This window comes from Scardinius erythrophthalmus, assembly GCF_964197995.2.
Source record: "Scardinius erythrophthalmus genome assembly, chromosome: 20".
NCBI classification, from domain to species: domain Eukaryota; kingdom Metazoa; phylum Chordata; class Actinopteri; order Cypriniformes; family Leuciscidae; genus Scardinius; species Scardinius erythrophthalmus.
In genome coordinates this window covers 1,033,993-1,061,243 of record NC_138240.1, presented here as the reverse complement: position 1 = coordinate 1,061,243, position 27,251 = coordinate 1,033,993, and the positions used below count along the sequence as shown (strand labels likewise).

The window sequence follows — 27,251 nt, the reverse complement described above, 5'->3', positions numbered from 1 at the left end:
GGTGAAGATCTGCCGCGAGTGTGTGGAGAAGCAGAAGGACGTGCTGGCCGACACACACATCTATCAGCTGCGCATGTGGTGCACGCTCAGCGAAGTGCTCTCATACCTGCAGTTCTTCGACGAGGCGTCTACGTATGCGCGCAAGATGGTGGAGGGATACCTGTGAGTGTGTGTGTGTGAGGCTTTCATGCAATCATGCACAATTAAAGGAAGCTTTTCTCCATGTTCATTGTTCTTAAGTGTGTGTGATGTTGCTGTTTGATCAAGCTCCAGTTCTTCTCTATATCAGAGTCAGTGTTTCTGAACTCCTGAAACGCCTCCATTAGTCTTGAGTTTCTTTCAGGAACGAACATGTCTCAATATTCCTCATTTAAATAATTCATGTGCAGAATAAAAGGGGCGGGGCCTGGTTGAGTTAGTTAGTAGTGTGTTAAACTGGCGGTTATGGTAAGGGGCGGGACATTTCCCAAACACACTCGAAGCGCTCGACCAATCACAACACTGATCCAGCTGACCAATCAGAGCACAGTGTGCTTTACAGAGGGAGGGGCTTCATAGAGACAGGAACCAATCAGGGGTGTGTTTCCCGAAAGTATCGTTAGCCAACTATGGTCGCAAGTTCCGTCGTTATCAGGATAGTTCAACAAGTCAGTGTTTCCTGAAACCATCGTTCTAACGAACATTCGCAAACAGCATCGCAGAGTTGTGTGTTTGAACGACGCTCTCGACCTGTGATTAGAAGCAGTTTCATGTTTTCATGACATGTGGACTCAATAAATCCTGATCTTGAACAAAATAATCAAGCTGACATTCAGTACAGCCTGTATATTTCATTTAGAATATGTACTAATGTCATTTACGTCTATTAGTTTGTGAAGAGATTTAAAGCCTCGTTGTTGAAGAGTGCGCATGTGTGAACGAGCTCTAGTGTGTAAGAACGAGTCTATGAGTGAATCTGGAAATAAAGCAAATTAACTGAGAAAAATGAGATACGGGAAACACACCAGAGCGTTACTGACAGACTGGGAAGAGAGGAGCCGCAACACTGGTTAAGGGGAACAACGCTTTAAGGGTTTTCTGTGAGAGCGGTGTGTGTTAGCGGCCCCTAAGTTAACAAGTAATGATCTTTACAACGGAAGTGAATCAATCAAAACTAACTTTATCTGGACAATAACTTTATTCTAGATCTGCTGTAAAGCCTAAACACTCTCTGTTACTGTAATCTCCTGTTATCACTGTAAAGCTGCTGTGAAACGTCTGTATTGTTAAAGCGCTTGACTTGACAATGGAGAATATGGGGAAATAATGCATGCAAATCTATTGTAGTAGAGCCCATAAACAACATCAAGACTTGAGAAAAGGCCTAATATGTCGTCTTTATATGTTTGTGTATTGAAATAGAAAACTGTACCATCCCAACAACGCTCAGCTGGGAATGGCCACGATGCGTGCCGGCGTGACGCACTGGCAGGCGGGGCTTATCGAGGTCGGCCACGGCATGATCTGCAAAGCCTACGCCATCTTGATGATCACACACGGCCCCATGCACCCCATCACCAAAGACCTGGAGGTAAAGCTCGGACTAACCCCAGTTACAGTGAGCCTGAAAACATATTCAAACTATATTAAAAATCCTGTTGCTCTAACAGTGGAGCGCCAAGTGGAACGCCAAGGTCATGGGTTCGATTCCCAGGGAAAGCAAGAACTGATAATAATGTAAATGCGAAGCTTTAAAGCCAATGTCAATCGCTTTGGATAAAAGTGTCTGCCAAATGCATAAATGTGAATGTAAATATTCAGACACCTTCAACATTATCACAGTTTATTCGCTAAGTGTGTAACAATACCCTCATGTCACGTTTTGATACATATCACAGACGTATGATAAAAGGTTAACAAAAAATGCTTAAATATGCAGAATATGCTCGTACTCTGTCCTCACTAGATATATTTAAAATAATAAAGGCCACTTTTCACTGGTAACATTAGATATTTGGCATTATCACAAATATTCCCCCATTGCGTTATTATACATTATATTCAACATTATATGTAACAGTTTAATGTAGTTCTGACTCTAAAACTCTGAAAACTTGATTTTTTTTCTCACACAGTAATTTTTATTTTGGGTGAACTATACACAATATATTGTAACTATCCACGATACATATTGATGCATTTTTTGTATTTGCGATATATTGTGACACGATATATTGTTACACCCCTATTATTCGCTATAGTTTAGAGAATGGTGATAAAATATGAGCAGAACTCAGCTGATATTTGACTGGTTTTGTCCGTCCTTCTGTTAGACTGTCTCACACATGAATTATGTTGAATATCTGTCAGCTGTTAAATTTAACTACACAATTAGATAATACCAGTTTAGCTCAACCAATCACCAAGCAATGCTTCATTGTGTTCAGTCTGTGTGTGAAAAGAGCATTAGCAATTAAAGAAAACACACTTTAGCAAAACATGATCAGCTCAAAGTGTCCGAATCATTTTTGGTCCCAAATATTTGGGTGTAATATGTCACAGTATACTTTATTCTGCTCTCCTCACTTACATAAATGAACTATAGTGTCCTGATCACACTAGTGAAACGATATCAAAAATCATATCTGGTGTCTGAATAATCTTTGGTTTGGCTGTATATGAAGGTTCTGTCATCATTTACTCACCCTCGTGTCGTTCCAAACATGCTATTTTATCATCACTGGTTCACTAATTCGCTGTAGTGTTTGAAAGTGTTGCTCTCCTCTTCCCATCAGGCCATGCGCATTCAGACGGAGATGGAGCTGCGCATGTTCAAGCAGAACGAGTACGTGTATCACTCCATGCGTGAGGCGGCGCTGCAGAACCAGCCCATGAAGATGATGTCAGAACCGGCGGCCAACGAGAGCATCAAGAACCTGTTCCGCAGGAAGTGACATCACAGTCCACTGAGACACACACGCTCAGGTCGACGTTAGACTCACGTTTATGCATTCAGACAAAAACCAAAGCATCAAAGAGCCAATAATATTAGGGATGCACGATATATCGGTATCGGCCGATATATGTTCATTTTTAATGTTATCGTTATCGGCCCGATGATAAAATGTGGCCGATATATTAAAGCCGATAAATAATGCATTATCTCCTTCAGCTGAGACTCTTCAGATGCGCACTGTTCAACATGATGGTTATGATTTGCATGAAATATGATTGAATCACTTCAAAAAAGGAAAATACAGTGAAGTGCAACATGTGTCATATCGGCTACATAAGATTATTATGAGAACATTATAATTGTGTGTTTGGAACATGGATTTAAATGTGAGACTTTGTTTTCATAATCAGACTCTCAAAAATTATATAAAAATTTGGATTTAGATTTATCGGCCGATATATCGGTTATCGGCTTTCAAATATAAAATAATTATCGGTTATTGTTATCAGCCAAATTTTTAATATTGGTGCATCCCTAATAATATAAAATGCACATGCTTAGAGAAAAGGTTCTATATAAAACTCTACTTGACTCAATTTTATGCCAAAAAAGGAAAAGTGTCTTAAATTATTGCATAATACTTTAATGTTTAACGGGTTATTTCATTTTTTTCTAGTGATAAAGTATGTTTACGAGCTTTTTAACTCATAAAATGTAATCAAAATACGAATTGAATTAAAGCGAAATGAATTAATTACAGCTAAATCCATAAAATGATCCCTTTAAGGTTCTATGTAGAAGCTTTTCTTCTAAGAGTGCAGGTTTAGATCAGGAATCAATCTTCACTGACTGGGATGTGCATCTGTACATTTAGAGATGTATGGTTTCTAAATGATGACTGCGTGACGACTGTAACGACTGTAACGAGGTCGCATGGATTTTTTAGGCTGTTCTTTGTTTTTGAGTGTCATTTGGAATATTAAAGTTTTTTTTTGTAATTAAAGACTCGTCAGGTTTAAATGATGATGTTTGTGGTTTGACTTTCATTGTTCTCGTCCATGAAAGAGTTGAGACTCAAATGTCGCTTTTTCACAACTCAGTAATTAAATGTTATACATATTATACTTAGTTATACAGCAATAAATTGGTTTAACTCTAAAACATAAAGACTGTAAAAGACACACACATACACTCTCTCTCTCTCTCACACACACACACACACACACACAGGTTCTGTTTACTAGCTAGTTGAGACAGAAGATTCAACATTTTAAACCAAAAAATATATAAATGCATAAAAAATGTATTTAAAAAGTAGATTTTGATAATGTCTAATATATATCCACATGCCAAACCTAATAAAAGCAAGTCATTCTGAAGTTAATTTCAGCAACTTGATCTCCTTTTCCATTTTAAACACATGCACAACACAAATCATCTCTTTCAAGGAATACAAATGAGGGCACGGATGTGATTTTGAGAACAGTTTAATAAAAAAAAAACATGATATTTGTCTTTTCTCAGATCATGTGGAGGTCCGTGTGTGTTCAGGCCACACGCTTGCTGATCCTCTTGTAGATGAGGCTGCCGAGAGTCAGAGTCTGAAACACACACACACACACACATCATACAGGAGATCTGACCGTCACTGTGAGCTCGTTCCTGATGTTCATGATGTTCTCACTCACGTTGACCAGTGTGTTTCCGTCCACAAGCTCCGTGACCGACGTGATTTTGTTCAGGACGACCTTCAGCTTGTTTCCCTCTTTATTCACAACAGCCTAGAGCACAAAAGACACGATCAGCGTTATCACAGCTTTACTCAACTGCTCACACACATTTCTGTTACACACACAACTGCTCACACACATTTCTGTTACACACACACACAACCGCTCACACACATTTCTGTTACACACACAACTGCTCACACACATTTCTGTTACACACACAACTGCTCACACACATTTCTGTTACACACACACACAACCGCTCACACACATTTCTGTTACACACACAACCGCTCACACACATTTCTGTTACACACACAACCGCTCACACACATTTCTGTTAGACACACAACCGCTCACACACATTTCTGTTACACACACACACAACCGCTCACACACATTTCTGTTACACACACAACTGCTCACACACATTTCTGTTACACACACAACCGCTCACACACATTTCTGTTACACACACAACCGCTCACACACATTTCTGTTACACACACAACCGCTCACACACATTTCTGTTACACACACAACCGCTCACACACATTTCTGTTACACACACACACAACCGCTCACACACATTTCTGTTACACACACAACTGCTCACACACATTTCTGTTACACACACAACCGCTCACACACATTTCTGTTACACACACAACCGCTCACACACATTTCTGTTACACACACAACCGCTCACACACATTTCTGTTACACACACAACCGCTCACACACATTTCTGTTACACACACAACCGCTCACACACATTTCTGTTACACACACACACACACAACCGCTCACACACATTTCTGTTACACACACAACCGCTCACACACATTTCTGTTACACACACAACCGCTCACACACATTTCTGTTACACACACAACTGCTCACACACATTTCTGTTACACACACACACAACCGCTCACACACATTTCTGTTACACACACAACTGCTCACACACATTTCTGTTACACACACAACTGCTCACACACATTTCTGTTACACACACACACAACCGCTCACACACATTTCTGTTACACACACAACCGCTCACACACATTTCTGTTACACACACAACCGCTCACACACATTTCTGTTACACACACACACAACCGCTCACACACATTTCTGTTACACACACAACTGCTCACACACATTTCTGTTACACACACAACCGCTCACACACATTTCTGTTACACACACAACCGCTCACACACATTTCTGTTACACACACAACCGCTCACACACATTTCTGTTACACACACAACCGCTCACACACATTTCTGTTACACACACACACAACCGCTCACACACATTTCTGTTACACACACAACTGCTCACACACATTTCTGTTACACACACAACCGCTCACACACATTTCTGTTACACACACAACCGCTCACACACATTTCTGTTACACACACAACCGCTCACACACATTTCTGTTACACACACAACCGCTCACACACATTTCTGTTACACACACAACCGCTCACACACATTTCTGTTACACACACAACCGCTCACACACATTTCTGTTACACACACAACTGCTCACACACATTTCTGTTACACACACACACAACCGCTCACACACATTTCTGTTACACACACAACTGCTCACACACATTTCTGTTACACACACAACTGCTCACACACATTTCTGTTACACACACAACCGCTCACACACATTTCTGTTACACACACAACCGCTCACACACATTTCTGTTACACACACAACCGCTCACACACATTTCTGTTACACACACAACCGCTCACACACATTTCTGTTACACACACAACCGCTCACACACATTTCTGTTACACACACAACCGCTCACACACATTTCTGTTACACACACAACCGCTCACACACATTTCTGTTACACACACAACTGCTCACACACATTTCTGTTACACACACAACCGCTCACACACATTTCTGTTACACACACAACTGCTCACACACATTTCTGTTACACACACAACCGCTCACACACATTTCTGTTACACACTCAACTGCTCACACACATTTCTGTTACACACACACACACACAACCGCTCACACACATTTCTGTTACACACACAACCGCTCACACACATTTCTGTTACAAACACAACCGCTCACACACATTTCTGTTACACACACAACCGCTCACACACATTTCTGTTACACACACAACCGCTCACACACATTTCTGTTACACACACAACCGCTCACACACATTTCTGTTACACACACAACCGCTCACACACATTTCTGTTACACACAACCGCTCACACACATTTCTGTTACACACACAACTGCTCACACACATTTCTGTTACACACACACACAACCGCTCACACACATTTCTGTTACACACACAACCGCTCACACACATTTCTGTTACAAACACAACCGCTCACACACATTTCTGTTACACACACAACCGCTCACACACATTTCTGTTACACACACAACCGCTCACACACATTTCTGTTACACACACAACCGCTCACACACATTTCTGTTACACACACAACCGCTCACACACATTTCTGTTACACACAACCGCTCACACACATTTCTGTTACACACACAACTGCTCACACACATTTCTGTTACACACACACACAACCGCTCACACACATTTCTGTTACACACACAACCGCTCACACACATTTCTGTTACACACACAACCGCTCACACACATTTCTGTTACACACACAACCGCTCACACACATTTCTGTTACACACTTACACACAACCGCTCACACACATTTCTGTTACACACACAACTGCTCACACACATTTCTGTTACACACACACACAACTGCTCACACACATTTCTGTTACACACACAACCGCTCACACACATTTCTGTTACACACAACCGCTCACATACATTTCTGTTACACACACAACCGCTCACACACATTTCTGTTACACACACAACCGCTCACACACATTTCTGTTACACACACAACCGCTCACACACATTTCTGTTACACACACAACCGCTCACACACATTTCTGTTACACACAACCGCTCACACACATTTCTGTTACACACACAACTGCTCACACACATTTCTGTTACACACACACACAACCGCTCACACACATTTCTGTTACACACACAACCGCTCACACACATTTCTGTTACACACACAACCGCTCACACACATTTCTGTTACACACACAACCGCTCACACACATTTCTGTTACACACAACCGCTCACACACATTTCTGTTACACACACAACTGCTCACACACATTTCTGTTACACACACACACAACCGCTCACACACATTTCTGTTACACACACAACCGCTCACACACATTTCTGTTACACACAACCGCTCACATACATTTCTGTTACACACACACACAACCGCTCACATACATTTCTGTTACACACACAACCGCTCACACACATTTCTGTTACACACACAACCGCTCACACACATTTCTGTTACACACACAACCGCTCACACACATTTCTGTTACACACAACCGCTCACACACATTTCTGTTACACACACAACTGCTCACACACATTTCTGTTACACACACACACACACAACCGCTCACACACATTTCTGTTACACACACAACCGCTCACACACATTTCTGTTACACACACAACCGCTCACACACATTTCTGTTACACACACAACCGCTCACACACATTTCTGTTACACACAACCGCTCACACACATTTCTGTTACACACACAACTGCTCACACACATTTCTGTTACACACACACACAACCGCTCACACACATTTCTGTTACACACACAACCGCTCACACACATTTCTGTTACACACAACCGCTCACATACATTTCTGTTACACACACAACCGCTCACACACATTTCTGTTACACACAACCGCTCACACACATTTCTGTTACACACACAACCGCTCACATACATTTCTGTTACACACACAACTGCTCACACACATTTCTGTTACAAACACAACTGCTCACACACATTTCTGTTACACACACAACCGCTCACACACATTTCTGTTACACACACAACCGCTCACACACATTTCTGTTACACACACAACCGCTCACACACATTTCTGTTACACACACAACTGCTCACACACAAAACTTTACACACAAATCCAAGAATTGCACACACAAAATGCTAAATGCCTCACATCTCTTGCACTTCACTGCATTCACAATATCACAAACATCTCAAAAGCAAACATTTGTGTTACGTTGCAAACACCTTTGCCATATTATATTTTTGGATAAATCATATGCACACAGTTATTCAAAACCTAAAGCTCTCATTTCACGTACATTTCTGTACAAGACTGAAAGTAATTGGCGGAGAGATGTTGAAAAATTCATGATAAACACGAAAGCAACTGAAACCAAACTATTAATTTTTTTACTGTAAGCATTTGTGACTGTGAATACAGTATTACACAGTCCGACAAACCTATAACTCGACCTTTGACCTATTTATAGATCTATTCTAAAGCCCTGATTGGTCGGTGTTCAGTAAAGCGATGAGTGTTTGCACATGTGAGGAGTGTGTGTGAGGAGTGTGTGTGAGGCTCTGATGAATTACTGTGGTGTTTCGATAGGTTGTGTTTGAAAAAGGAAATCAAGAGACATCCGGTTAGATTTGTGTGTGTTACACAGAGAATTGTGTGTTGTGGTTTGCAAAAAGTGTTTTATGAAATTGAAAACCGAGTCGAAGGCCGAGAATTAGTGTGTGGTTTTGCAGATTTGGTGTGTGGTTCTGGTGTTCGAGTGTCAGGTTTCAGAAACTGAAGTGAGGATTTTGTGTGTAAGCAGTAAATGCACTTTCTTCCGCATCCCATCATGCACACAGATCCCTCTCTCCGCACCTTGACTTTCTCTCCGGTCAGCGTCTCGATGTCGGCCTCCAGCCCGATGGTGAAGGAGTTGGTCAGGACTTTGGCTCCGGTCGTCACGGTCACTTTGAAATGATCTCCGTTCTGCTCGATCTCGGAGATGCTCTTGATGTCTTTGCCTTTCTCAATCAGATCATCGGGAAGACCTGAAGGACATTAGGAGCGGACATTACGTTTAGTCATTTAGCAGACGCTTTTGTCCAAAGCGACTTACAGTTCAGGACTAAATTAAGCGAGTCATCGTGAAACATGTGCGATGCCGTCAGTTCTTTCAGATCGATCTAAAGTGTAAAAAAAAAAAAAGTTGCTGCAGCAACTCATTTTTTTAAGTCAGTTTAATGCAATTTAAGTTGAAGTGACTTAAACACCCAAGTTGATTGTATTTAAAAATGTAAGGCACTGACATACAATCAACTTGGGTGTTTAAGTCACTTCAACTTAAATTACATTAAACAGACTTAAAAAAAAAAAGTTGAAAATTGCTTAACTTATTTTGATGAGTCAAAGCAATGTAAAAACATGTTGTCATAACTTATTGATCATCAGTGTTCATTTTGAATGCATTAAATTGCATGATATTTGACTCACCGATGGCCTTCATGAAGTCCACGAATCCCTCCTGACTCTCCAGCTGATATTTCCCACTGAACGACATGGTGACGAGTGGATAAAGAGTGACACAAGACGAGTGGATAAAGAGTGTGAAAGACGCTTTTATGTTGTCAAATACACAGATTAATAATTATTAACCGGATAGGATGGTCCTGATTGGTCGATCACTGTGAAATCGTGTCAGGTGAAATGTCATTCGGGGTAAAAGTTGTTCTGAGTGCAAAACAGTGCTGATCTATAATTTATAATCAGATCGTGGCCTTAACCTTTGCCCTCGCACCATGACATCATCACACCCTATCGGATGCGAAGGTCACACTACTACAACATTTGGGATTTTTTTGTGTAAGTAAACTAACTAAAACAAATAAAAACGATAAATGATTTGTATTATTTTTTATTTAATTTTATTTTATATATTTAAATAAATAAATATATAGTTATTTAAAGTACTAAAACTGACAAAAACACAGAACATAAACAATCATATATTATAAATAATTATATATATATATATTTAAATAAACTTTTAGCTAAAATGAAAAATAAAAAACAAATGAAAAATTTTCCTTTGATTTTTACTTTTACAAAAACACTTTACAGTAAGGCTTCATTTGTTAACTTTAGACTAACAATGAAAGATACTTCAACTGCAATTATTAATCTTAGTTAAAAGTTGTATTTTTGAATGTAGTTAATGCACTAACATGCCTACACAATGACACATTTTATTATTAACTTACATTTTACAAAGATTAATGAATGCTGTAAAAATATATTACTCAATGCATAATGTTAACAAATCCTAATGTAAATATGAATATATATATATTTTGAGTCAAATATTAAGATGCATGTGTAAGAAACATTTAGCTGTTGTAATTTTATTTTTTATTTAATGAAATATGACATAATTATAAATGATGTCATGGCATGTTCATTTATAAATACACATTTGTATGTCAATGCATTCTTCAAATCATGAACCGGTCACAAGTCTATTAAAAATAAAGCATATTTCATTATAAGGTCTTGTGAGCAGAATTTGGACAAATAAAGAGCGTGTCTAAAGTCGTGCGAATGATCCGTAACTGCAGCACAGAAGAGCCTTTCAGCAGGAAAACTGCATGTTTTTCACGGATCTTCAAGGACAAAACCTTCATGCAACATCAGAGGAAACACATGAAACACACACACACATGCATCGTAACCTCGGTTTATAAGAGATTTCTGCACATCTGAGTCTCAGGAGCCTCATAATAACCCGTCAGCATTCGCCTGATCGTTCTCCTGACTCCTGAACTATGGACTGCATCTATCAAACCCTATTGATTATCAGTGTTTTATCAGGAACACACTGACGACTCTTCAAAGCTGATGCAGATAACAGAACGAACACAATAAAAGCAGATTGAGTTTATCTGCTTTATCCAGCACTAGATCAATATGATGTCAAGTTTAAAATATATAACGCTTCTTTCATTTCAAGTTGTGAAAATGCATTCAGTAACGTTGCTTGAAACCAGCATGACCTTTGACCTTTACCTATATTTGTAATAGGTGACATGGGGAATATTTACTATCTGTGTCGGCAAATGTGCAACTCTCTCAAAATACATCATTAAAAAAGAAAAAAAGTTCGTGAATCAGTGTTATTTTAGTAGCTTAACTTTAATATAGGCTACTTTTTATAGTTTTTATTACAGTATTATTTAGATTTTTGGTTTAGCAATTTTGTTGTTTTGTCAGTTTAAAAACTGTCTATATAGTTTTTATTTTAGTTTTAGATATTTTAATACTTCGACATAATCAGAAATGAGGAATGTTGCTCTAATTAAATAAGTTTTAAAATATATGTTTTTTTATTTGATTTCAAGTATTCAAAATAGTTTTGAATGGTTTTCATTTTAATTTAAGTTAAAAGTGTTAGTCATTTTTCTGTGTTTTTGTCATTTTTATTCTTCTTGTACTTTTACTGTTTTTCTCAATTGTTTACACACAGATACTGGTACTTGAGACACAATGACCACAGCATGTAACTCATTCACCAACCCCCTGAACCAATCCTGCTAAACTACAAGCTCAATTCCTGCTTTACACTCACATTGCAGTTCTAAAACACACCTTTTTCAAAACACTACACACAATTCTCTGCTTTTGGCACAATTTTCATGCAGAAAATCTCTTGTTTTCACAAGGAACACATGTTACATGAGTTACATGTTGTGGTCATTGTACCAGTGTTTGTGTGTAAACAACTGAGAAAAACTGTAATGCTCATGGGTAGCCTAAATGGGTTCCATTCAGACCTTAACATCAAGTATTTTACTGTTATGTGTCAACAAGATTCAACAAGACATTTTCACCTGGCTATACCCAATGTTTAGATCTGTTGTGGTATTTATGCAAATTAGCACATCTGTAATTAGATTATGCACCATTTGTCCATGTTAACAAACAATTTCAAAAAACTTGTAATACATTTTTTGTTTGTCTTGATGTAAGTAATCAACTCAGTAATTTTCATGGTGATATCTTACCCTATTCACGTAAGAGAAAGAATGAATAGGCTATATTTGGGTCTTTTCCGAAACTTCCCCCTAATGGGATTCTTTGGGGCTTTATTTCCCCTTACTCAGGACATATTGAGGATACAAAATCAGTTGAGTTTGCTTCTGTTGCAATTTGTTCAACCTTTTTTCATCAGATGATTGGACTCTGCTCCTGCTCTTCTCATTGGTGGGTTCCGCTGGTCAGGACGTTTCTGTCACTGTTAAACACGACGGGTCGGCACTGCAACTCTCTGTTCACAATCAGTGATAAGAAGAGTGTGAAATCATCACAATCACGTGTGTGAAAGACTCGCATTACTCAACATCGCTATCATAAACTCTAGTATCTGAGACGCTATAAAACACTGCGAGATCTCAGGCTCCGAATCCAGATCCTGGGGCCCAAACACCGGCCCTTATTCCCAGGACCGCACGCCACACACTATACACACACTCATACACACACACACACACACACACACACACATGCATACACACACACAGCGTAAAAATAAAATGTAGTTGAAAATATATACCTCATATATATTTTCAACTACATTTTATTTTTATGTTTTTTTATGTTTTCTATTGTTTTCAACGTGTGATCGTCAATGGATCTCTGAGCTGAGGGAGTGAGTGGAGGCGGGGCTCATTTGCATATTCATAGAACCGTGCATACTAAATGAGGCAAGGGTGTCAAATTACAGTCAAGATATTTTAAGGCATGAATTTTTTTTTAAGGAAAAAAAATTAAATATGTAATTTCGGTGATCAAAGATGAGTTTTGAGGGATAAAATGAATGACTATTTTAATATGTTGACTGGTTTTCGCCTCACTGGTTTTTGACTGGTTTTCGCCTCAGGACAGTTGGAGACATAGCAGACGTACAGCAGAGGAACACACACACTGCTTCCAGACATCTACACACACACACACAGCAACAAAACACTCACTGTTACACACAGAGAAACACTGATAAAGACACTTACTGTATCCGGAGTGAGTCTGTCTGAGGTTTATATGCTCACCTGACAGTGACACGGCTTCATCATCTTCACACTAATGAGACTGTAATTAATCAGGGCCTTCAATAGTGTCACACACACACACATCTGATGATCTGATTGACAGATGAACTGGGGTCAGTGTGTGAAAGAGGAACACAGGAGGTCACTGGAGGGTAAAACTGCTCTTCTATCATTAGATCAAGTCTCTCACACATCACACTCCTCAGCTTCGTGACGTCTGATTGGTCTAGAGGTTTACTGGTTTACAATTGCTAACACACAATTTTGCAAACTAGACTGGTTAGACTAGACAAACTAAAACACACACCCAAACTGCAAAATACCTCATATATCCTGCAAAATGAAGCACTGCAACCAAGACTACATATCGCATTATCAGAATCAAACTTTTGCAGGAAATGGCGCACACTTCATTCATATCAGCAGATTTTTGTCTAAGCAACGACACACTGTTGGCGTAATGAGGAGCACTCTCATCTTCAGCATGCTTTGCCCTGATACTAAAATAGTTCAAATTGTAGAAGATTCTTCAGATTGTTCACATGCACAGAAATATTTGCAGACACACACACACACATGAACAGCGGCATCATTTCTGTGTCGATGAAAACGTGTTTCAGCTCAAAAGAGTGTGTGTGTGCGTGTGTGTGTGTGTGTGTGTGTGTGTATACTGTATGTGTGTGTGTGTCTGTGTGTATACTAGATATATATGTGTGTGTGTGTGTGTGTGTGTGTGTGTGTGTGTGTGTGTGTGTGTGTGAATATACAGTAATTTGTGTGTATATATATATATGTGTGTGTGTGTCAATATGCGAGTATATGTATGTGTGTGTATATAGTATATGTATATATATGTGTGTGTGTGTGTGTGTGTGTGTGTGTGTGTGTGTGTGTGTGTGTGTGTGTATACTGTATGTGTGTGTGTGTCTGTGTGTATACTAGATATATATGTGTGTGTGTGTGTGTGTGTGTGTGTGTGTGTGTGTGTGTGTGTGTGTGTGAATATACAGTAATTTGTGTGTATATATATATATATGTGTGTGTGTGTCAATATGCGAGTATATGTATGTGTGTGTATATAGTATATGTATATATATGTGTGTGTGTATGTGTGTGTGTGTGTGTATGTATATATATATATATGTGTGTGTGTGTGTGTGTGTGTGTATAATCTCTCTCTCTCTCTCTATCTCTCTCTCTCTCTCTCTCTATATATATATATATATATATATATATATTTTTTTTTTTTTTTTAAATGGCCAAAAAAATATAAATAAATAAATTGTTTATTATATAAATTGTCATATAAATAGGACAGTGGTGTAGAATGATGTGTGCGGGTCAGAGGTCAACACCCGGGGTGGTTCGCTGCCGTGGGACTCGATGTCGAGGGTTCGATGTCTGAGATCTCTGGAGTGTTTGAGGTCTGATCTCCCGCTTCGGTCCTCGCAGTGTTTCGAAGAGGAATGGAGATGTGTATCTAGTGTTTCCTTATTTTCGTGCAGGAAAGCACAGGCTTGTTGACTTCCTCTCCCTCCCTTCCTTCCTTCTCTGCGAAGGTACTCATCTGAAAAATGAGAACAAAGTGATTGTTCCTGTTCTCTTTCTTAAGTCACTTCAAATGCTGTTTGAGAGGCTGGAGGCTCATTGTGAGGAGCGCAGAGCAGGAGACAGGTAAGAGACGCGACACACACACACACACACACACACACACACACTCAGGCCAGCCGGTGCGCTTTACAGGTGGAGGTGTTGCACTTATCAATCAATATCTGTAAAAGCTCAAATGTTCATCCGCTCAGATGCTGAAAACATCACTTGCAGAGAGCGTTTAATGACTTGCACTCAAAAAAATGGACCTACAACATTTTTCAGATAATATAATTATTTCATATTTCCTGAAAAACAGAATTTCTTCATTTTGAGTGTAAATGCAATACAGCTTTTGGCATGCAAACATGATCTAACATGCAAAATCTTTGTTAAATGCATTAAACATTCAAAATGCATGTTAAATAATCGTGTTTTGTGTGAAAAATTGAACTATAAAATGCTTTTAGGGCACACGTAGTGTTCTGTAAATATGATTATGCATGTGATTCCCTGGATATTTTCTTTACCTGCTGTCAGTGTTCGTGTCCGTCGTCATTAATCTGAGCAAAGCAGAACAAGTGTTTAGTTACGGCTTATTTTCAATGCTTTATTTCCACACTGATGATCGACAGACGTCTGAGAGAGTTTGACTGTATTAAACACATCGAGCGTATCGAGTGAGAGCTCAGGATAATAGATTATGATAAAAAAGAGAAGTTCCCGTCCTAATGCAGTGAAAGTGAAACACAGAGGAACAACAGAGAGGAAGAGATGGATCTATTTGTTTCACACTGTCCAACAAACACCAACCGGGTTAAACGACACAAACGAACAAATCTGGTGTTTGCTAAACCAGAACAACTGGATTTATAGTTGTAGTTTACAAGCAAGCCAGTGAAGTTCAGTTCATATATTCATATTTGTCTAGTTTCAGCACTTAAATATATTTACTGGAGAAGCAAAATGACTGAAGATATTAGGTCTCCCTCCATTGTCAGATATCAGTTCTTGTTTTAAGCACAAACTCACTTCATTTTGATACATTTTTCAGACTTAACATCTTCAGTCATGTTGCTTCTCCAGTAAATGAATCTTGATTTAAGAGCGTTTAGATATTTGTGCTGGAAAACGAGACAGAAACACTGAGGAAGAACATCATGGGTTCGATTCCCTGATCAAACACATGCACCTTGAATGCAATGCAAAATGCATGAATCTCAATGCACTAAATCATTGTGTTTTGTTTCCGCAGGCGTGTGATGGACAGTTTTCACGCTCAACATCCGAAGAACGTGTAGAAAACCTTCATCATGGATTCAAAGGCGAGCGAAAGCAAGCGCTCGGAGGATTTTCCCTGCAGAAGCGTTGATCTTTCCCTTCTCCCGTATCCCGTTCCTCGTCCCGTCGTTCCTCAACCTCACAGATTCATCCCTGAGATGATCGACCTCAACCGGCTCCGGCTTCATCGCGTCGTTCACGTGAAACAAGAGCTTCCGATGTGGCCTCCATCTCCACTTCTCATCCGATCTCCCAATCCATACTTTCCTCCTTTCCACCCGAGCCTCGTGCCGTTCCCGTTCCTCCTTCCCAACTCAACGAATCCCTTCTACCCGAGGTTACGCCACAGGAATCCGGACGCCACCACGGAGAAGCTAAACGTCAACGTGGACGAAAGCTATTACGTAAACGTCGGCGATCAGAAGCGCTGGAAGTGTCGGATGTGCGAGAAATCATACACCTCGAAGTACAACCTGATCACACACATCCTCGGACACAGCGGGATCAAACCTCACGGGTGCGATCTCTGCGGGAAGCTCTTCAAGCAGCTGAGCCACCTTCACACACACATGCTCACACACCAGGGCGCGCGCCCACACAAGTGCCAAGTGTGTCAGAAAGCCTTCACACAGACCAGTCACCTGAAGAGACACATGATGCAGCACAGCGAGGTCAAACCCTTCAGCTGCGGAGTGTGTGGACGAGGCTTCGCGTATCCCAGCGAGCTGCGCACACACACACTCAAGCACGAGAGAGGGCAGGAGAACGTGTGTGTGGAGTGCGGGCTCGACTTCCCCACGCTCGCGCAGCTCAAGCGACACCTCACGACACACCGAGGGCCCGTGACGTACGACTGCGAGGAGTGTGGGAAGAGTTTCCAGTATCCCAGTCAGCTCCAGAATCACATGATGAAGCACAAGGACATCAGGCCCTTCATCTGCGGAGAGTGTGGGATGGAGTTCGTGCAGTCGCATCATCTCAAGCAACACACACTCACACACAAGGTGAGGAGTCACACACACACACACACACACACACACACACACACACACACACACACACACACACACTCACACACAAGGTGAGGAGTCACACACACACACACTCACACACAATGTGAGGAGAGGAGAACGCTGCAAAAATGCTTTTCTTACTTAGTGTTTTTGTCTTGTTTCCAGTTCAAATATCTAAAAAATCTTAAATCAAGATGCATTTACTTCAGTAGTAAAATGCCATGAGATTTTATGTCTTCTTTTCCGGGGGAATTAATCAAAATTAAGTGAGTTTTTGCTGAAAACAAGCAAAATGATCTGCAAATGGGGTCAGAAAAATAATCTTGTTTCTGTTTAAATTAAGATTATTTTTCTGACCCCAAAACAAGACATAATATCTTATGGCATTTTACTCATCTAGTAAATGCATCTTGATTTAAGATTTTTTTGATATTTGGACTGGAAACAAGACTAAAATACTAAGTAAGAAAAGCATTTTTGCAGTGTAGGATCCAATTCTGAGAGTGCCTGTCCCGCATTATGCACATCACTCTTTAATACTCTAGCTAATCATCAATTTGACCGTTCGCAAAGACCCGCCCCCTTTAGTTACTGTTGCTATGTCCGACAAGCCACGCCTCTCTCACACACACCATGTTCTCACACACTTAAACACACGTCGCGGAGCAGAGAGGACACTGACAACATGCTGACACACAGGACAGGCCAGGGTACTTTTGACATGAAACAAAGTATCACATTTTTTAAAGAAATTTAAACGATAAATAGCGTTTTGTGGCTCTTTAATGTGTCTGACAGATCGCTCAGTTAAAGCGGCTCGTGAACCGATCATCTCTTCCTTCTAGTTCATTTATAGCATCAAATAAACATGAATGAACATCAGAAGGAATGTTGTTTTAACCGCGGAAAGACGTCAGTACACTCGTTTATCAAGTTCAGATCCTCCAATGTTAATCTACTAACTCTCCTGACCGCTTAGTCGGACAAAAATGGCGGATTCGGCGGATGGCGGCTTATGATTGGTCAGATTGCCTGTCAATCAAACTCCCTGTAAAGGGTCAATTAGTATGGGAGAACCAATCAGAACTCCCATGTTATCGGACCAATAGGATCAGCAGACTCAGGGTTGTCTCACACACACACACACACACACACACACACACACACACACACACAAGGTGAGGCATCAGACTTTAGTTCAGGGTCTGATTCTCACTATCAGCTAGTTGCTTATTAACATGCATATCACTATAATATTGGCTGTTTATTAGGACTTATAAAGCACTTAGCACATATTAATGCCTTATTCTGCATGATCCATAAATCCACCCAATACCTAAACTTTAGTTTAGGGTCCGATTCTCACTATCAACTAGTTGCATATTAGGATATTAGCTGTTTATTAGGACTTATGAAGCACATATTAATGCTTTATTCTGCATGATCATATTCTACATCCCTCAATCCTAAACTTAACTTCCTTACTAACTATTAATAACCAGTAATTATAAGTTTATTGAGGCATAGTTAATATTAAGAATTTGACCCTAAAATAAAGTGTTTTGTAATTATTTGGGAGTGAAAATAGTTTTGAAAGCATTTTTAGATTTTCTGCAACAACAAAAAAAAGATGTTCTTCCTCAGTGTTTCTGTCTTGTTTTCCAGCACGAACATCCAAACCCTCTCAAATCTCGAAATGACCTCAAAATAACCTTCTTGTTTTATGCACAAACTCACTTCATTTTGATTCATCGTTCAGTCTTAATATCTTCAGTCATTTCGCTTCTTCTCCAGTAAATGCATCTTGATTTACTGAACGGTTGGGTTTGGTTGATCCTCGTGTGTGTGTGTGTGTGTGTTGCAGGGAGTGAAGGAGCACAAGTGTCGTATCTGTGGCCGTGAGTTTACGCTGTTGGCCAACATGAAGCGTCATGTTCTGATCCACACCAACATCCGGGCGTATCAGTGTCACTTGTGTTACAAGAGCTTCGTCCAGAAACAGACGCTCAAGGCCCACATGATCGTCCACTCCGACATCAAGCCCTACAAGTGCAAGGTGCGTCCCTGCTTTCACTTTCACAATCACAACTGCAACCAGAGCTGGTGTTACCATCCAAAAGATGCTTTCAGCAAACACAAAAACTCTGCAGAACATGCTTTTCTTACTTTTGGTATTTTTGTCTTGTTTCCCATCCAAATATCGAAACATTCTTGAATCAAGATGCATTTACTAGATGAGTAAAATGACATAAGAAATTCTATCTTGTTTTCTGACAAAAAAATTCAATTAAATGAAGTGAGTTTTTGCTTAAAACAAGCTAAATTATCTTATCAATGGGGTAAGAAAAAAAACTTAATACAAATGGAAAACTTAATTCAATCTTAATTCAATAAATTCTTAATTCAAGAAAAAAAAAACTTAATTCAAATGGAAAACAATTTTTTTTTCTCACCCCATTGGCAGATAATTTTGCTTGTTTTAAGCAAAAACTCACTTCATTTTATCAGGACACAAGACAGAATTTATTATGTCATTTTACTCATCTAGAAAATGCTTCTTGATTTAAGAATGTTTCGATGTTTGGACTGGAAACAAGACAGAAATACTACCGGTAAGTAAGAAAAGCATTTTTTTTGCAGTTTATTAAGTTATGAAAACTTTGGTGTTCTGAACGTCCAGTTTTTAAATGTTTCTCGGTGATGCGAATGTACTGGAAACATTGTATCATTCTTCAAACATTATGTGAACGTTACTTTTAAATATTCTCTGAAACAAGTAGCAACATTGAATTAACATTAGATGAAAGTCCAAATTAATTGTTTCAGACGCTCCATGAATGGCACAAATGAATAACATTTTGAGAACATTACCCTCTGGTGCTCTTCGGTCCTTTTTGATCCTGAAAACAATAGTGCACAAAAATGAGCGCATTAGAAATGAGTGAGACGAGTTTCCTCTAGTGGAAGCGTTTGGAACTGCAGCCGAACTACATCTCACTGAACGCTCATTTACTGAGATATCAACCTCACATTTGGAACACAACTTGTTTAGATTTATGGCTTTGATTTTCTCACAGTTTTAGACTAAAACATGTTTTTGAAAATATATATATTTAATATAAAAATTAAAAATAGTATTTTTGCACATTTTTCATAACAATAAACATAAAATTCTGTAACTTTTTTTAAATTCACTTTTGTCACTTCAGCAATAATCTGCCGAGTGTCGTCTTTGAGAAGAGATCAAACTTCAGTCTGTCGCTCTAAAGCGTTCAAGATTTACCACAGTTTACGTTGGAAATTAAATGTTCAGGTCTATGCTCAAAAAGTGAATAAATGGATTATAAATACAGCGTAAATATAATTTAGTATTATAAAATCCCCTAAAAATACAAAACATTATCGAACTCAAATATAATACATTAATTTCATTGAAATAAAAAAAGAAGAAGAGAAGAACGTTTGTTCTTAACTTTGAGAGAAGGTTCTGCTGTTCTAATGGTTTAAAGTGGAGGGATGGATGTGAATGTGCATCAGTTCTTCAATGAGTCTTGGTTGTTGTGAAACGCATGTGACCTTGGTCTGGAACGTGCGTCCAAACGAAGACCAGATTGTATTTTGGCAGTTGAGTGTCTCCTCGTCTGTAGGAAGGATATTCGCTGCACAAACTGAGCGTGTAACAATGGCTCTCTCGTCCCCCGAGAACAAGCCCACAAATAGATTTCATCTCGCTTTCTCTTGTGCTCAGGAGCTCTTCCTGTTTTCTCACGGTCCGTTCGGACAGTTTACAGTCCCTCTATCCTCCTGAAGGAAAGGAAAGGACCACCCTAATAAAAAAAAAGAATAAAGAGGAAGGACAGAAACTGTCCAGAGAAACTCTCATGCTCTTTTGCCTTTCAAATATGTGCAGTGAGAGGCTGCGGCGTGTTCATAAGCAAAAGATCCACGTTTAATGATCATCAATACAATACAGCAACTCTAGCACAACTCATTGAGTTAGCAGAGCAACAATAAAAACAAAAAAATCATATCATATTATGTGAGAAATGCCAGTTACTCAACATATTGGTGTTCTTCCTCAGTGTTTCTGTCTCGTTTTTCAGCACAAATATCTAAACATTCTTAAGACTGAAGATATTAAGTCTTGTGCTTAAAACAAGAACAAATATCTGACAATGGAGTCAGTTTCAAAAATCAAGAAAATGTTGATTTAAGAATGTTTTGATATTTGTACCGGGAAACAAGACAAAAACACAGGTTAAAGGTTAAAATGTCAAGGTCAAACACTTAACGACAGTCACTTTTACGTCGAGATTCTAATTGACCCTTCCAGGGAGTTTGATTGACAGGCGATCTGACCAATCATAATCCGCCATCTGCCGAATCCTTCGCAATGAGTTTGATTGACAGGCGATCTGACCAATCATAATCCTCCATCCGCCATTTTTGTCCGACTAAGCGGTCAGGAGAGTTAGTAGATTAATGTTGGAGGATCTGAACTTGATAAACGGAGTGTACTGACGTCTTTCCGCGGTTAAAACAACATTTCTTCTGATGTTCATTCATGTTTATTTGATGCTATAAATGAACTAGAAGGAAGAGATGATCGGTTCACGAGCCGCTTTAACTGAGCGATCTGTCAGACACATTAAAGAGCCACAAAACGCTATTTATCGTTTAAATTTCTTTCAAAAATGACCAAATTTGAAAGGTGAGACTTCTGTCCTGTGTGTCAGTGTGTTGTCAGTGTCCTCTCTGCTCTGCGATGTGTGTTTAAGTGTGTGTGAGAGCGTGGCTTGTCGGACATAGCAACAGTAACTAAAGGGGGCGGGTCTTTGCGAACGGTCAAATGGAATGACTGGATTTCGCAGTCATTCATTTTTTCACCCACAAAATTTCACAGAGCAACTAAAAATCAGCGTGAAACTGTGACCTGCATGTTAAGAAAAGAATCTCTCCAGTGCATTATTGTCCTGATCAGCGATGAAAGCAGTGTTCTGAATATCCGTCAGGAATGAAGAGCACTTTAAAGCTTCACTAGTGCTTGATCAGGTCACAGATATCAATATCTGAATAGTTGCTCTCTTTACAGCTGTGTGGAAAGGAGTTTAACAGAATGCATAATCTGATGGGCCACATGCACTTGCATTCTGACAGCAAACCCTTCAAATGTCTTTACTGCGCCAGCAAGTTCACGCTGAAGGGAAACCTGACCCGCCACATGAAGGTCAAGCACGGGGTCATGGACCAGGGACTGGACGCTCGGGGTGAGTCTGCTCTTCTGTCAGAAAATAGAGAAACATTCTCAAAGCAAGATACTTGAGAAGCAAAATGACTTACCCAGCGAACAGGGAACGTTCTCTCAAAGTTCGGCACAGTCTGGACTGTGTTAAAAACGTCATTTGAATCGTTCATCGAACGTTTTCTAAATAGTTTCAGAACATTCCTGAGAACATTCTCATATACACTGAAGAAAAAAAAAAAAAAAAAAGAAGCTTTTCTTACTTGGTATTTTGGTCTTGTTTCCAGTCCAAATATCAAAAAATACTTAAATCAAGATGCATTTATTAAAGTAGTAAAATGAAATAAGATATTATGTCATGTTTTCTGACGAAATAAATCAAAATGAAGAGAGTTTTTGCTTTAAAAAAAGCAAAATGATCTGCAAATGGGGTGAGAAAAATAATCTCGTTTCTGTTTGAATGAACATTGTTTTTCTCACCCCACTGGCAGATCATTTTGCTTTTTTTAAGCAGCAACTCACTTCATTTTGATTAAAATCCCCAAAAAACAAGACACAATATCTTATGTCATTTTACTCATCTAGTAAATGCATCTTGATTTAAGAAATGTTAGATATTTGGACTGGAAACAAGACAAAAATACCAAGTAAGAAAAGCATTTTTGCAGTGTAATGTTTGAATAATGATACAATGAAACGTTTTTTTAAATGTAACGGCTTGTTTCCGAGAACATTCCAAAGTAACATTCTCACAGTGTTTGAAGAACGATACATTATGGCATGTTCTTGCTTCTCCAGTGAATGTATCTTGTTTTAAGAATGTTTAGAAGCTTTTTGCTGCAGACATCATATTCTACATATGTGTGTGTGATAATGCTGCTGTTCTCCGTCAGTGTTCAGGCGTCGGGGTCGTCTGTGTCTCTCCGGGCCGCTCCGGATCCTGTCCCGGATCACTCAGGACGAGCCCTTCGATCTGTCCCGGAAGAACCAGAACCAGAACCAGATGAGCCTGTCTCCGTCTGACGGCGGGAGCTCCTGTCGGGAAGAGGACGAGGACAGTGTGTACAGTCCTGATCTCTACGAGAAGAAGAAGACACAACACACACACTTCTACAGACACAAAGAGGACGATTTCTGAGACAAACACTGCAAAAATGCTTTGCTTACTTAGTGTTTTTGTCTCGTTTCCAGTCCAAATATCCAAATAAATCTTAAATCAAGATGCATTTACTAGAGGAGTAAAATGACATAAGATATTATGTCTTGTTTTCCGGGGAATTAATCAAAAATAAGTGAGTTTTTGCTTAAAACAAGCTAAATGATCTGCCAATGGGGTCAGAAAAATAATGTTAATTCAAACAGAAACAATATTATTTTTCTCACCCCATTGGCAGATCATTTTGCTTGTTTTAAGCAAAAACTCATTTAATTTTGATTTATTTGCCCAGAAAGCAAGACATAATATCTCATGGCATTTTACTACTTTAGTAAATGCATCTTGATTTAAGTATTTTTTGATATTTGGACTGGAAACAAGACAAAAACAGTAAGTAAGCTAAGCAGTTTTGCAGTGAACACGCTGTGATGATGATGATGTTTAAATATTTTTTCATGTGAAAAATGTACAGAAATCTTTGCAAGTATCTTGATTTTCAGAAGAAGCGTAGCATGTTTAGTCTACTTGGTATCATAATGTACAATGAAATTAATATAATTGAGAGAAAGAACTGATATATTTCTGATCATTAATGCTAATTGCCTTCAATGGAGGTGTAACTGCTAAAAATGTTCTGACTTTGATAAATTAAGAGTTCTGACAGATTCATGATTTTTTTGTTGTTGATAGTTTTGTATTTTTGCAATGTGTAAATGCATGGATGATCATAAATGATTTCGATCGACCGCAGTGTGAATGCTGATCAATATTTATGTACAATAAATTTTTTAGACTCAATATCTTCCGTCATTTTGCTTCTTCTCCAGTAAATGCATCTTGATTTAAGAATGTTTAGATATTTGTGGTCTCATAATTATTTTGCATAACTCTTACATATATTGTGTATTTATAACCAAACACGTATTCTACAGTAAACTTGAATGTAGTCTATTTTAACTCTACAACCTTTTTGGACAGGTTTTCTTCCCTAAAAACTGTAACACTTCCTCAAAAGAGAATAGGAAGTATTGGAGAATGACTCTGATCAAACGCGCTGTGGGAGTCGAACCCTTTACACAAGATAACACACTTCTCATTGTTGAAGGCTATTGTTTCCCAGTTTGGTTAAAGAAAAAGAAAAAAGAAAGAAAGATAAAAACTAATCTGATTTTACAACAAAAATGTTGTTCCACAATGCCAGTTCACTAGAAGCTACACATGTGTGTGATCATATACAGAAACTGAAATATGTTCTGAGAGCGTTGTGCTAATGTTCCCGTTACGTTATGAAAACATGATTTCAGAAATGAAGGATGTATAACATTATTAAAGACCAGATAACTCTGAGTGAACGCTCTATTAATGTTACTGGAACTCTGTAGTTGTTGAACTTTGTTGTTCATAACTTTGATAGAATCTTTATATTACATAACATTATCATCAAACTACATAAACCTGATTAAGATTTGTTAATAAAGTATAATAGAGTGAGTGAGTGAGTGAGTGTGTGTGTGTGTGTGTGTGTGTGTGTGTGTGTGTGTGTGTGTGTGTGTGTGTGTGTGTGTGTGTGTGTGTGTGTGTGTGTGTGTGTGTGTGTGTGTGTCAGGCCTTTTTTGAGCACCACACCTCCAGGGTGTTTGTCCTGATGAAGCTCTGGTTAAAGAGGAAGTGCTCAGATCCTCTTCCTGTCTTCCGATCACCTCAGTGTTTCGGTGTGAAGCCTATAACACACTCAGAATCAGGTTGTGTGAAACGTCTCTGCTGAAGTGAAAGTCCTGGATGAATCAGGACAAAGGGGCTTCATTGAACGACACACACACACACACACACACACACTGCTGAGAAACTGCATCACTGTGACAGATAAAGCCACACACACACACACACACACACACACACACACTGGCCAGTTCCAGCTCTGTCAACACACTGAGATCTTTGCTGTAAAAGTGTGTGTTTCTTCAGTCGTCGACTGTAGAGATGTTCTATATCCAGCTCATCCTCGACTCTCATACACAGATCTTTCCGGCCGCTCAGTGAATGTAAACTGTGTGTGTTTCTCCGGGTCGTGTCGTTTGTAAGAGCCGGAGGATGTTTAGACCCAGCGTTTGTGCAGAGCGTCACTGAAGGATCCCAGCATGATCTCAATCCTTCTAGTTTTCCTTTTCCTTTCTGTGCTTTGAATGGGAAAATAACTTTATTTCACTTTATCTGGTGTTTAGGTAATACTTTACAATAAGGTTTATTTTTGGATGCACCGATATGAACATTTTGGCCGATACCGATCATTTTTTATATTTGAAAGCCGATAACCGATATATTGGCCGATAAATTTAATCCAAATTTTTATATAATTTCTGAGAGTCTGATTACAAAAATAAAAGTTTCACAATTAAAAGCCACGTCCCAAACACACAATCATAATATTCTCATTATAATCTTATGTAGCCGATATGACACATGTTGCACTTCACTGTATTTTCCTTTTTTGAAGTGATTCCAATCATATTAGAAGCAATTCAAAACCATCATGTTGAACATCAGCTGAAGGAAATAATACATTATTGATCAGCTTTAATATATCCTTCATAAGGAAGATATTTTGGCGAATGTTTGTAATCTGATAGTTTTGGGGCACCATTGACTTCCATAGTAGGAAAAGAAATACTATAGAAGTCGATGGGGTCCAACTGTTTGATTACCGACATTCTTCAAAATATCTTAATTTGTGTTCAACAAAAGAAAGAAACTCATACAGGTTTGGAACAACGTCAGCGTGAGTTTTCATTTTTGGGTGCACTGTCCCTTTAATAACAAGTGTTTTTAAGATCAAAAGCGGTTAATTTGTGTTCTTTAATGCATCCAATAATGTTACCAAATGAGATGATAATGATATGAGCTTTTATCAACATTTATCAACTATATCAGAAGAATAGTTTCTAATGTGTAATTAAATTAATTTCTGTGAAATCAGCAACTGTCTTTATGATATCAGACCGCCATCTATCGGGATCTTCTATAATCACACTGAAACAAGAGGGTTGTAGGAATATTTCACTTTCCTCGTGTTAAAAATAGCTTGAGCCTCGCTATTAAAATCTATTTCCCGGACGCGTGAACTCAGATTGTACTCTTGCAGACTCACTGGGTTATATTTTATGTTTTTAAATCTACAAATAAGAATATCTGTCATAATGGTATGCATC

General features: G+C 38.9%; 3 protein-coding genes across 7 annotated transcripts in view; 2 read left to right on the top strand and 1 right to left on the bottom strand.

Moving 5' to 3' along the window:
* Positions 1–3,959, top strand: part of smyd1b (SET and MYND domain containing 1b) — a 17,201-nt gene extending 13,242 nt beyond the window's left edge. For all 3 annotated transcript variants that reach the window (XM_081348745.1, XM_081348746.1, XM_081348744.1), the window contains 3 exons: positions 1–162; positions 1,402–1,570; positions 2,775–3,959. The exon at positions 1–162 is cut by the window's left edge and continues 2 nt beyond it. In XM_081348745.1, coding sequence (XP_081204871.1) covers positions 1–162; positions 1,402–1,570; positions 2,775–2,933 — 490 coding nt within the window. In that variant the 3' untranslated portion in view covers positions 2,934–3,959. The remainder of the gene's footprint in view (positions 163–1,401; positions 1,571–2,774) is intronic.
* Positions 3,960–4,482: 523 nt separating this feature from the next.
* LOC308680720 (fatty acid binding protein 1-B.1) lies at positions 4,483–10,225 on the bottom strand (the record flags this gene model as incomplete). The annotated part of the gene is made up of 4 exons (XM_081349000.1): positions 4,483–4,536; positions 4,624–4,716; positions 9,544–9,716; positions 10,159–10,225. The coding sequence occupies 4 exons, from the start codon at positions 10,223–10,225 to the stop codon at positions 4,483–4,485; spliced, it is 387 nt and encodes a 128-aa protein (XP_081205126.1).
* Positions 10,226–15,120: 4,895 nt separating this feature from the next.
* Positions 15,121–24,842, top strand: znf366 (zinc finger protein 366). 3 transcript variants are annotated; one of them, XM_081348949.1, is made up of 5 exons: positions 15,121–15,437; positions 16,609–17,638; positions 19,512–19,703; positions 22,740–22,914; positions 23,783–24,841. In XM_081348949.1, exons 2-5 carry the CDS (start codon positions 16,667–16,669, stop codon positions 24,025–24,027), a joined length of 1,584 nt encoding a protein of 527 aa, XP_081205075.1. In that variant the 5' UTR covers positions 15,121–15,437; positions 16,609–16,666; the 3' UTR covers positions 24,028–24,841. The 3 variants fall into 3 exon arrangements, with proteins under 3 accessions (XP_081205075.1, XP_081205076.1, XP_081205077.1); XM_081348950.1 differs by having other exon boundaries at positions 15,348–15,437; positions 22,805–22,914; positions 23,783–24,842; XM_081348951.1 differs by lacking the exon at positions 22,740–22,914 and having other exon boundaries at positions 15,348–15,437.
* The last annotated feature ends 2,409 nt before the right edge of the window (positions 24,843–27,251 follow it).

Excerpts from the sequence above, each read along its gene's own strand:
- znf366 (XM_081348949.1), top strand. The coding sequence starts at position 16,667 with ATGGATTCAAAGGCGAGCGAAAGCAAGCGCTCGGAGGATTTTCCCTGC. Across the intron at positions 17,639-19,511 it reads AACACACACTCACACACAAG|GGAGTGAAGGAGCACAAGTG; the intron begins GTGAGGAGTCAC and ends TGTGTGTTGCAG. Across the intron at positions 22,915-23,782 it reads CCAGGGACTGGACGCTCGGG|TGTTCAGGCGTCGGGGTCGT; the intron begins GTGAGTCTGCTC and ends GTTCTCCGTCAG.